Below are 12,024 nucleotides of genomic sequence, written 5' to 3' on the forward strand. Positions count from 1 at the left end.
AAAGTGATTACATGCAAAGTGGAGTCAACATGAGGAGGACAGCGGAGGCAAGAACATGATTAGTGCAATAATGGAAAAATAAATCAGTTGAAATATGACACCTTATTCGTGTTTTGAATTAGGACATTGTTTTGTACAGTAAAAAGTATAGTGGATATATAAAGTGTACACAGCTCTGTTCAAATTGTGTGTTCAAATGTTTTTGTTGATTAAAAAACGAGACCGAACAAATCATGTGAAAGCTTTTTCCACCATTAACTCATTCACTCTCCGCCATTTTCGCTGAAGTAACCCCCTTCGCTCCTGGCTGTTTTACTGGATTTTGACGGATTTGGAAAAATCCACAGAATATTGTGTTCTTTTGCTATAAAAACATGGAACCTACCAAACCATCCTTTTTCATCAGGAAAAAAAAGTATATTTCTATTTGTTTCTGTTTTGCAGCAATTAATATTAAAATATAACTAAGTTTCATCATTAACTTGTTGAAAACACTGGGAAAAAGAGCTTTGTTGCAACACGGCCTTGGTTGATCTCTTATACTTTGTTGCCATATGCTGGCCGTTTTTTGTAATAACTACCATTGCTTTAAGCGACCTCTTCAGGTCAGAGGCTGCATCAAAGTCTTCTGTATGCTTTAGCATAAAATAAAATAAACATTAAAAAAAAACATAGAAATACATTTTTGGGACTATGGCAATATAAAAAAAAAAACAGCTTTTTTATCCGTTTTTGGGAGCAAATGAGGTAATAATAAATTTTCATTAACAAGTGTGAAAATGAGTTAGTCAGCTAGAACTAGGGCCTTAGTCAAGGTGGAGGGAAATATGGACAGTTCCAAATACCGGTCAGTGTTGGAACAAAACCTTAAGCCTTCTACTATAGAAGGGAGGTATATTTTTTTATGTAGTAACCATTATCTCTCGAGTATTTTATTTTCCAAGTTACCTTAACTTGTAGCACATCAGGAGAATCATAAAAGTTGTTGTCATTTACATCCCAATGTTGCTATTTTTTTTAATAAACCATTTTTTGAAGAAAAAAAAACATCAAACACTGAATGGATTTAATAATTCTGTCGTACAACTGCGTAGACGTGTTATTTGAGGTAAAGGGAATTTTTCCCCCATTTTCTACAAAGTCAGACGTGTTCACACATGCAGCACAGCAGGAGTGTGAAGGAGACGAAGTATAAGAGAAGACGAAGGAGAGAAAAAAACGCTCCACTCGGCTGTCAAGTCGCTCGTCTCCCCCCACTCCTCAAGCTCAGAGGGAGGCCCAATCAGAGCAAAAAAAAAAAAAAAAAAAGAGCAAAGAAATGCCATGAAAGAAGTAAGTATAGGCCAGATGTCGGCCTGCGCTGGCATTAGGCCCTGCTGTCTGCACACCTGGTCCGGCAGATGGACCTTGATGTGGCTAATTCGCGCGAGTGCTGCCAGTCAGCAGCTTCATCAGCAGCTTCGGCGGAGCTCAGCACACGGCCCAGTCATTAATATTGGACTTTTATTAAAGTGCGGCGGGAAAATATGCTGACTCAGGCGGCATTTTAAAAAGGGAAAAGTAACTATTTTGGTTCAGCTACGTCCCAGCAACACAACAGTACGACTCTACTGTACTCTGAGATATTTAATCATTAAGTTCATAATTCAAAACTGATTTAATATGTAACACTTCAAAACTGAAATACAATTTTTGCTGGATAGAAGTGAGAAAAGTGAGTGTCTCTGAGGCTAGTTGTTGTACTTTGACTTTTGCCATGTTTTTGCTACATTTTTTGTTCAAAATTTGTGGATTTTTTTCTTTTGTTCCTGTATTTTCTCTTGAATATTTAATTGTATTTTTTCTAATATTTGTATTTTTATCAAATAGTTTTTTTTAAATATTTTATTATTTTTGTCAAATTATTTTATATTTGTAGTGTAACCTTTTTTTGTATTTTTCATGTATTGTTCTAGCCTTTGTAATATTTTTGTTGAATTTTTATGTTTTTCCTAATATTTTCATATTGTTCATATGATTTATTAGCATTTTTGTTGAATATTGTCAAAGGATCCAATATTTTTTGGTCAAAATATATTTTTGTAGTTTTTGTAATATGTATTTTTGGTCAAATATTTCTTAATATATTTTACTGTTTATATTTTACTGTTTATATTTTTTCAAAAAGTTATGCTCATGTTTGTTTAATTCAACCATGTTGTATTTGTGTTAGTATTATGTGTTTTACCTCTCACTTAGTCATTTTCTCGATGTTTTTACTTTTGGTGTTACTGCAGCTCTCGTTGGATTGTGCGAGTCTACCGACTTGTTTGTCCTGCTGGGATGCCGAGCGAGCCTGAGAAAGGATAAAGTAAATGTTGTGCGTTATCTGGCAGTGTGCCTTAACGGTATTTGTGTTTGTGTGCGTGCGTTTGTGTGTGTGTTTTCAGGTCCTTCTTTCAAGCAGAGTTGCTGCAAAGCCCAGAAATCCCTGGAGTTCCTCCCAATCAACCTGCACACTCAGAGGATGAGGGTGACGTGCCCCAGAAAGACAGGTCCATGCAGCCTCGCTCATGTTTATTTATTAGTTGCTTTATTGACTTTACAAGCATCACCACGCATCGCTCCGCCGCTTTTAATTGCGAGCGTAACCTCGAAACGAAACCAACAGGCATTTTTGGAAGGCACCTGTAATATGACACATATGAGCATGTGTCTACTTTGTGGTGTTATTTGAGTTTTGGGTTTTATGGCAAGTCAACAAACTTTGTTGTGTTTCGGCCGTGTGCAATAATAGAAACTAATATTATTTTCCTATGTAGTCGCGATCGGGTGAAATCGCTCATTGAAAGGTGCTTGGCCAAATTGACCCTAAAATAGCTCATATGTTTTTCAATTGAAATACAATATGGTCAGCATATACAGTGTACGCAAAATAGTAATTTCGATACCATATAAACTGTCATGAGGGAACGTGAGTGGATGAGGGATGGTAGACCAGAATGCAGGGAAAAAGGAATCAAGTGCAATGCGTGATACTTTTATTAACCATAGTGAGAAAGGTGACGCGAGTAGACTAGTCACCATGACTTGAACAGGACGCGACAAGATTGGTCGGTCGCCATGACTGGACTGAACAGGACGGGAGTAGACCGGTTGCCATGACTGGAGCGAGCGAGCGTGACATGACAGGGCCTGATTTGCCTTGACTTGACTTGCTGTGGAGTGACTTGAACTGGCTGTGACGAGGACGACTTGGTCAGCTGTGACGACAACGACTTGGTTAGCTGTGATGAGGACGACTTGGTCAGCTGCGATGATGATGATGATGACTTGGCTAGCTGTGACGATGATGACTTGGCTGTGGAGATGACTCGGCGGTGACGAAGGCTAATTAGCTGTGACGAAGACGACTTGGGCAGCTGTGATGAGGACGACTTGGGCAGCTGTGATGAGGACGACTTGGTTAGCTGTGAGGAGGATGACTTGGCTGTGGAGATGACTTGGCGTGACGAAGGCTACTTAGCTGTGACGAAGACGACTTGGCTCACGAACTTCCACACATACCATAGGCAATGCACCCACATCGACTGGACAAACACAACTGACTAAATACACCAACACGAATGAGACGGGGAAGGGAAGACACACACAGGTGGACGTGGTTAGACATAACGAGACAAGGGAGGAAGCCAGGAACACGAGACGAAAAACATTAACCGCACACAAAAACAACAAGAACGCCCAAAACAACCAAAAACTCAACCCCTTCAGAACCGAAAAATGACATAAGGCCTTTTAAGTGTCACCGGAAGAAGGCTTTCCCGTCATCTGTGGGGTAAGAATGCTAATGCTAACTATGCTAACCAAAAAAACGGTGTGCTTTTCTTCACCACGTGTCGTTATCTGTGTGGTCGCATACATGGGTCATATGTTGTCGAAATCAGGCAAGGAATTGACCTTAAAATGGCTGCTAGTTCAATCCAAAATACCAGACTTCTCATGTTAAAAACTATCGTGTTCAAAATGTTAATGACAGTTTAAACTTGGAATGGATTATTTCCCATTTCTTCTTATGGGGGAAAATTGTTACAAAATCTGAACATATCAGGGGATGACTAGTAATCTCTATTTTTCCAAAATATAGGCAGTCAGTAGTTTTTTAAAGATTGTTTGGTTTTTGTTAGTCTGTTAAATGTTGTAAAAAAAAAAAAGAAGTCCTTACATGTCAAATTTGACACAAACGAGCACAAAATGTGCCATTGTGTCCTGTGTGCACTTCGCTGTACTTTCTTTGCTGCGGGAGAACCAATTAAAAGCGAGTTGGACTTCTGAAAAGCCCACGTGGGAGGGGGACGTGAAGAGAAGTGTTGCGGGAAACAGGTGTCGCATGGCCCTGACACGCACAGATGATTAATGGAAGTGGGTTGGAGCAAAGTCACAGAGCACTGAACAAAACTGTACGTGTCAAACTACTATTGTGGAGTTCTGGGCGGGGCGGGGGGATAAGGGTCAGGGTCTTCCTGTGGCACTGGACCGAACCGTATCAATTGTGGCAATATTTCCTACAACAATGTCATAAACACTGGGGTGAAGAAAAAAAAACAGCAAGAGTTGCAATGAAACACCAAAAAATGGGAGCGATTGTGCTCATCAATAATATACAGCAGACTAATTTAAATAACATACTAGCACAAACTAATGGAAAAATAAACATGCACACTGGTGCTTTATACAGACAATATAAGTTATCTCACCTTTTAGCATTTACACACAATAAATGTTCGAGATCAATCCTAACAGCAAAATAGACCTCACAGGTTATAAGTGGCTGCACAAACTTTTGTTCTCCCTTCTGTTCCCTCGGTGCATTCAAGGACAGCCAACAAAGCAGGACATTACATGCAGACTGAAAGAACACCAGCTGATTAAAGCTATCAACAACACACACAAAACACACATTATGTTGCTGCGTCTGAGCACAAAAACAGTGAATAGGCGAGATTTGCAGCAAATAAAGAAAAAAAATGAATACGTGAATAGGCAAATGTTCCCAAAGCAGCTACCTGGCATATAAATATGAGCACTTTTTATTTCGTAAACAATTCACTCTATATGTGCACGAGGACGAGCGCGCTTACTGTGTTACTCTTTCGCAGACGCGTCGTACGACATTGTCACAGCGGGCGCCCCCGCTGCACACTTCCAAGGCTTCAAGGGCGGCGGTCTGCAACGTCTCCTCAGCAGATACGAAGCTGAGAAGAAAAGGTAAGGCCGGCTTGGAGATGCATAGATTATCCTGGGGGGTTTTGTTGTTTGTGGGGGGGGGGGGGGGGGGGGTTCAGTTGCATTGGGGTGGAGGATGTTGGTGGTGCACCCCTGCTTTTTTTTGTGAAAAACCCATATTGGAGGTTTTTTGAAGACCTATTTGAGGGTTCTCTTTCTTTCTTTTTCTTTAATGCATTTTAATGGCCGTCAATTATTAATATATCTATTTTTGATATCCGCGGCTCGGACTGGTCCCTATCGCCGATGAATAATGGGAGTCCACTGCATAGTTTTATCCTTCCCACCAGCTTTAAAATCCATTGTAACCTTTTGAAATACTTTTTTGTTTTAAGTATTTCGCAATTCAAAGGGAAGTGCACCAAAAATAAATAAATAAATAAATACAAGTAGGTGTCTTTGTGTGTAGTAGTAGTAAATGTCAATAAACACTTCATTATTTAACATGAACTATTTCAAAATATATGTATAAAATGAATTACAGAATTGAATGAAACACAGGTGAAACATAACGTGGCATTTAAACTTGATTACAAGTGACAAGCATAGCGCACCTATAAGCTAATGAAGCAGTTAATTCATTCATCATCTTGGAATCTTTTTTTTCCCCCTTCTTGGAATCTTAAATTTTATTACACTCAATATCAATATAGTAAAATCTTTACCAATTCACCATTTTTTTCAAGTGTGTCTATCCTGTTAAAATGATTTGTATTTTACGGGTCCCAACACGACCCCCTAAATTTGACTCGGTTACACCCACTGCAACGTCTCAAGCAACCTGTTCACGAAAATTTTATAGGAAGTCAGCCATTTTGGGAAAATTGGATGGACTCGCACTTTGAGTCGCACACATCAGACCTACTGAAAAGGCAACCGGTAAAACAGAATCCTGAGCGCAGGAAGGTTCGCCAGCATGTTGTTGTTGTTGTTGTTTTTAAAGCATCTCCAAGACCAAAAAGTCATCTGTCAAAGGTGTGCCCCGCTGTGGCCACCAATGTGATTTTCTCAAAACTGAAAGATGAGCACTCCTGCCCCGTTTGGATGCAGAACTGAGCCATGTGTCGCCGTCCATCCCTGTGTGGTCACTTGAGTGATGCCAGAAAAAATGAAGGGTGATTTTTTTTTTTCTTCCCCCTGCTGCTGTCCAAGCTCCCCATAGATTGCAAAGCCATTACAGCCCATGCCAGATCCAATTAGTGGTGGAGTTAGCAGCAGCACCAAGAGTGGACTGCAAGAAAGTGGATGCAGAAAATGACTTTTTTTTTTCTTTCTTTTTTAAACGATACAAAACTGAAGTCTTCTTCACGCTGAAGCGCACACGTGATGGTCATTCCTATCTGCTGGCGTAGCATTATGCTGATAAGATGAACATATTGTAAAGAATCCATTGAAGTGAAAAGGAGAGATTAGACTTGAGAACCAATCCTCCAGGGAGACAAAAGCTTTTTGTTTCATATTTGACTTAGCTAATGACTCGCTGTAGCTTAAAAAACTTTCCAATTTTCCGCCTGGCTAGCTGCCGAGAGCCTGGCGCTTCACCTTATCCACGTTTTGACTTGGCCCATTTGACAATCCTCTTTACAAGTACGACTTAATGTTGTTTCCCCTCAGTCATGCTCTAATGGACTCTTGTCTGAATCCGCTTGGTCTACACCTCACTAAAAATATTAAGAACACCACTTTAACAGATAAAATAGTGTTGCTCAAAAGACAGCATTTTGGACCCTACACTCTAAAAACAGTTGGGTCAAAAGTAACCCAATTAACTCATTCACTCCCAGCCTAATTAAATTGGATTTTTGACGTCAAAATAGCCGTCAATGGCACTGAATGAGTTAAAAATAAAAATAAATGGACAGATCCACTTTATGGGTCAATTTGACCCAATTTCTGGGTTGTTTTATAAAAAATTACCCAAATAAAGGATCTGACCAATATTTATGTGTTGTGCTCAAATTTACACTAAAAGACCCATTTCTTGACTCAAACTTGGGTCAAATTGACCCAAGTAGAGGATCGGTCCATTTTTGTCCCATAGTTGAGTTATTTTTGAGTGTATCTTTTGTAGCAGATTTGAATCGGAAAATTGGTTTGGATTTCAAAGATGTGAGTAGCATCGGTACACGGACGAATGAATCAGTCTCAATATTGCTTGAACCGGTTCAAGATCAATTCAATATAAATCTGCATGTATCGGATTGATGTTGCTGATGATTTATTGTTTTGTTTTGTTTTTTGTTTTTTTATTTACTTGAATAATTTTGGCTTTAGTGGGATTTTACATGTCAGCTGTTTATAAATAAGAAAAAGACAAAAAATACACTTATCTAATCTTGGATCAATTTCTTTGAAGAAAATGCCACATTTACAGTACTAAATAATAATATAGAATATTAATAATTAATAAATGACAACAACAAAAATCATTCATAACTTGACAACAACAACAAAACCCTTTCTTACTGAGATTTACTGAATGACCTCAGAGAATGTTTCTGTTTTTCTATACTCGAAAAGTGTAATTGCACATCCACTACATTAGGTGGCAGTGCCGCTCTCATTATCAGAGGGTGTGCAATGTGCAAGGAGTATTAGCTTCTTGGCAGAGGTGTACTTGCAACAATTTTATAAAATGCCAAATGATGAAAGTTGTATTTTTATTTTTAGAAAAAAATCGAAAACGGCATCAAATTCATTGCACTTTCTTGATTATTTCGGCCCCATATTGAAACCTATTACGCCTCCATGACATCTTGTCTCTGATATGAACATTTGATTGATGGAATTCACACTTAATCAAAATTCTGAATGATCAAAAATGTGATGAATTGGTTTGCCATTCATTTCTTAGCCAGAAATGCATCGGCCACGTACGTGCGATATGCACAGACATACAACATTGTGGCTTTCATCTATACGTTGCCAATTTGTTCACTGTGATATTAATCCATCACAGTTGGAGACGGACAGAGAGAAGCTCAGGCACAGAGGTGTTAGCGGGAGGCCAATAAAAGAGCAATTTGTCTTTGTTCCCGCACCCTCCAAAGGAGGCGGGTATATTCGGCTGGTGGATTGTTGCGTGTGTGAGAGTGTGCGTAGCTTTCAGCATCTATTAAAAACCCTTACATCGGCCCAACTTGGCAATGACCAGCACGTCTGATGCAGTTTGTCTTGCAGGAGGGGCCCCAAAAGAGTTTAATCAATATTTGCGTTTAGTATTCTTTGGGAGGGCGCAGATGCAAGCGCACCCGGCATTTATCTTCCTTTAATACATGCAGTCCTGCTTTAATTGAGCTTATAAAAGTCTGCCTTTAATGGAACACTATACACTGTGCATTTACTGAGGCCCTCTAATCTTGCGTTAACAGCCTCTTTTTGACTTATTCGGATCTATGATGCAATTTTTTTCTTCAGGAATGACCTGAATATTGCGGTGTTTTGACAGCAATATGAAATAGGAAGTTAACAAACAACAGATCTTATAAGAATTTAGGTTTGAGATGTTTTTGCCAAGCGGGTTTGAATAAAATAGTAGTCATCACTTCTGGGACCACATGTCGCATAATTGTCTCCTAGGGGTTTCCGTTGTCCGACTTAATGTGACCTGGCGGAATGTTGTCCAACAAAAGGACTTCTCGCGTGTGCGAGAGACACAGAATGTTGGCGCAAGTCCATTTTATGTACTGTGACTTGGCTTGGCTTGGAAGCCAAAGAGCTGTCAGGGTACAAGTTCTTCCGGTCCCTTATACTGAAGGTTTAAATCTGGCTGGAGGCTCCTGCTCTTCAGACGGCCATGACATGTTGTCAGAAAGGGCACGATTAGCCCTGCAGCGACAGAAGTGTGGGAACCGAGCGCGATTCAGGGAGTGAGAAGCTCTTTGGTTTTTCTCACCCAGTAGACCTGGAGTGAGGATATTCCTTTTCGGTTGATAAACTGAGGCGGGATGAGGAAAAAAATTGTAGACATGGTCCTTGGTTGTCACTAGGGATGTAACAATATACAAACATCACGATACAATAATTATCACAATATTGTGGAGAGGTTGGCGATATTAAAAAAAGGTCACAATATTGTTATAAAAAAAAAAGAAGCACTTTTGTACATAACAGCAATGCATATAAACAACATACAATCTCTAATATCACTTAATATTGAGGCACTTACTTGCTATTGCATGCACACATTGAGTTCCTCCACATAGACTCGCTTCACAAGCATATTACGTTCCCCTTCATCTGACCATTATCGTGGATTTTAAACATAGAAGGCCAAAACTGCACACAAAAAAATTGCCACCAGAGGATACTAAAACTGCGCAAATAGAAATCAAACTTTTTGAACAGATGTACTGCTTTTAATATCGTGACGATATTGTGGCGGTTTTAATATCGCAATCTTGCCGTTATCGTTACATCCCTAGTTGTCACCTAGACCCAACAATTTTTTGTACATCCTTATTATCTCATTCACTGCCATTGACAGCTATAGACGTCAAAAATTAATTTGAACTAATTCTATTTTGTTAACAAAAGTATGAAAACCTAGATTTTTTTTATTGTATTAAAACAGATATAAAATGTGTGATTAATCGTGAAGTCATGCAATTAATTACGATTAAAAATTGTAATATAATCTTTCTTTAAAAAAAAATAATATTAAAAATAAAATACAAATAATTACTTTTTTAAAGAAAATATAAAAAATTAGGGGCGTCAAAAATTTACAAATTTTAATCGTAATTAATCGCATGACTTCACTAGTTAACTCACTATTAATCACAAAATTTATATATGTTCTAAATGTACAAAAAAACTAATTTCTAGATTTTAATACTCTTGTTAACAGAAGTGGGGGAAAAATGTCAAACTAATAGAAATAGTTCAAATGAATTTTTGTCGTCTGTAGCCGTCAATGACAGTGAATGAGTTAAATACCATTCCATACAATTGTGATGTGAAGTGAACTTTTGAAAAACATATTTTTCTTGAGTCTAAAAACAAGTACGCCTACACTTTGAGGAATTACACATACTGTAGATCCCAAATGCTTCCACCACCCCTCACATCCTTATTTTTTATTTTTTTGTATCCCTTATAATTCAGAGCAAGGTGTCTTCGCGGAAAACAATAGCAAGTGGAAAGAACAAACTTAACTTTGAAGTCGTGCATCTCAACAGGAAGCAGCTCTAACCCCCTAAACAAAAAGGAAAATAACAAGTTCTTCAGGGAACAAAAAGCCGAGCGGTATTAATCCTGGGAGCTTGTGGGATTGTCCTCACCTGCATGTCAGTGTTAATTTGCCTTTGGAATTCCAGGTGTAAAAAGCACATCATGTACTATATACCCTTGGTGTTCAATCAGACGTCCCAAGATTTTGAAAGTGTCCGAATTCATTAGCGTACCTCGCAAATTGAATTGCCTTACAGATTGACAGAAATGCTGATGAGGCAATTGAAGTCCTCAACCATGTCCTTGGTATAAGGTGACCACTTTGAGCGTCATGATTTCATGCTACAATTCCTATTGGGGCTTCTGGTGTGCTCAACTTGGCCACAAGAGGGTAGTATAATAATCAAAAAAATAAATCAATATATCAAATCTCAATTACTTGAACCTTTCGTCAGCCCCATCTATGTAATTTTGCGTTGTGTGTTCGCATTAAACTCATGGGCAACGTTTGTTGTTTGATTAAATGGACAACTAAGGCTGAACAATGACTTGCAATGTACTTTGAATTTGATTCTAATGCTACATTGTAGTAAATGCAATTTTCAGATTGCAAAGGCTGCAGTTGGAGGATTAAAAAAAAAAACTGCTCTGGTTCTCTCACGTCAATGACGCCTTAGGACTTTGTGACTCTCGGGCCTAGCCTACATTCAAGCTTTACAAATGACTGCCTCGCTCATGGCAGGAAATCAGCGGGAGGGAGAAAAAAAAATTACTAAAGTCATTCCAAGTCTCTGGAATGTTCACCCCGAGAGAGTGTTTGACTGCAGTAATTTGCCCCGAATCTAGGAAGTGACAAAAGGTGTTTTTGTCTGAGACTAAACGGGCGGCCTTCAAAGTGAGGAAAGGATTAAAATATTCATAAAGCGACACACATGGAATGACATTGGACCCGCGGCTTGAATTTGACAGCTCAGTTGTGAAGTGAACCAACAACATCAGTTAGTTAGTCATCACAACATTTTATAGGCCTATTTTCCATGCATAGAAAAATAAAATGCATTGCCATTTTTGGGTATTTATTTATTGTCAATTTGTCACAGTATTGCAACTTTTGTAATATTTTCGCCATAACTAATATATAACATACTGTATGAGTTTTTTAAACTACTAAGACTTTATTTAAAAATAAATATGTGTAGTTTAATTGTGTAATTTAAAACTTTGTGCTGAAAAAAAAGACTAAGTTTCATAATATAAAAGCTTTTTGTAAATGAAAATCAGAGGCATTATTTGGCTTTAAAAAAAATCTTAACTTATTTTGTCAATTGCAACTTTTTTCTTGAAGATATGTATTTATACGTACAATATTGTGGTGGGTTAATTTTTTTATTTGTTTTAATCTGATTTTATCCTCAATATAATACAACTTTTTTCTTCATTCTCAAATGGACCGGGATTTTGACAATAGTGAAAATCCGCAAACAAGTGACCCAAAAGGGATTTTCAATTAAAAGGATCATAAAGCATCAACACCATGCTTTTAGTATGTTAACAATCATGAACCCATGTTACATAAACATCTGCATT

The 12,024-nt window shown here is 38.3% G+C and overlaps 1 protein-coding gene across 16 annotated transcripts in view; it reads left to right on the plus strand.

The window, feature by feature from the left end:
• inpp4b (inositol polyphosphate-4-phosphatase type II B) overlaps positions 1-12,024 on the plus strand; it is a 138,890-nt gene that overhangs the window by 109,088 nt on the left and 17,778 nt on the right. For all 16 annotated transcript variants that reach the window (XM_086083043.1, XM_086083044.1, XM_086083037.1 and 13 more), the window contains 2 exons: positions 2,430-2,534; positions 5,139-5,247. In XM_086083043.1, the coding sequence (XP_085939169.1) occupies positions 2,430-2,534; positions 5,139-5,247 (214 nt within the window). The remainder of the gene's footprint in view (positions 1-2,429; positions 2,535-5,138; positions 5,248-12,024) is intronic.

The sequence above is a fragment of the Leptonotus elevatus genome, chromosome 8 (genome assembly GCF_054856555.1).
Source record: "Leptonotus elevatus isolate MCC_2025b chromosome 8, RoL_Lele_1.0, whole genome shotgun sequence".
Lineage (NCBI taxonomy): Eukaryota > Metazoa > Chordata > Actinopteri > Syngnathiformes > Syngnathidae > Leptonotus > Leptonotus elevatus.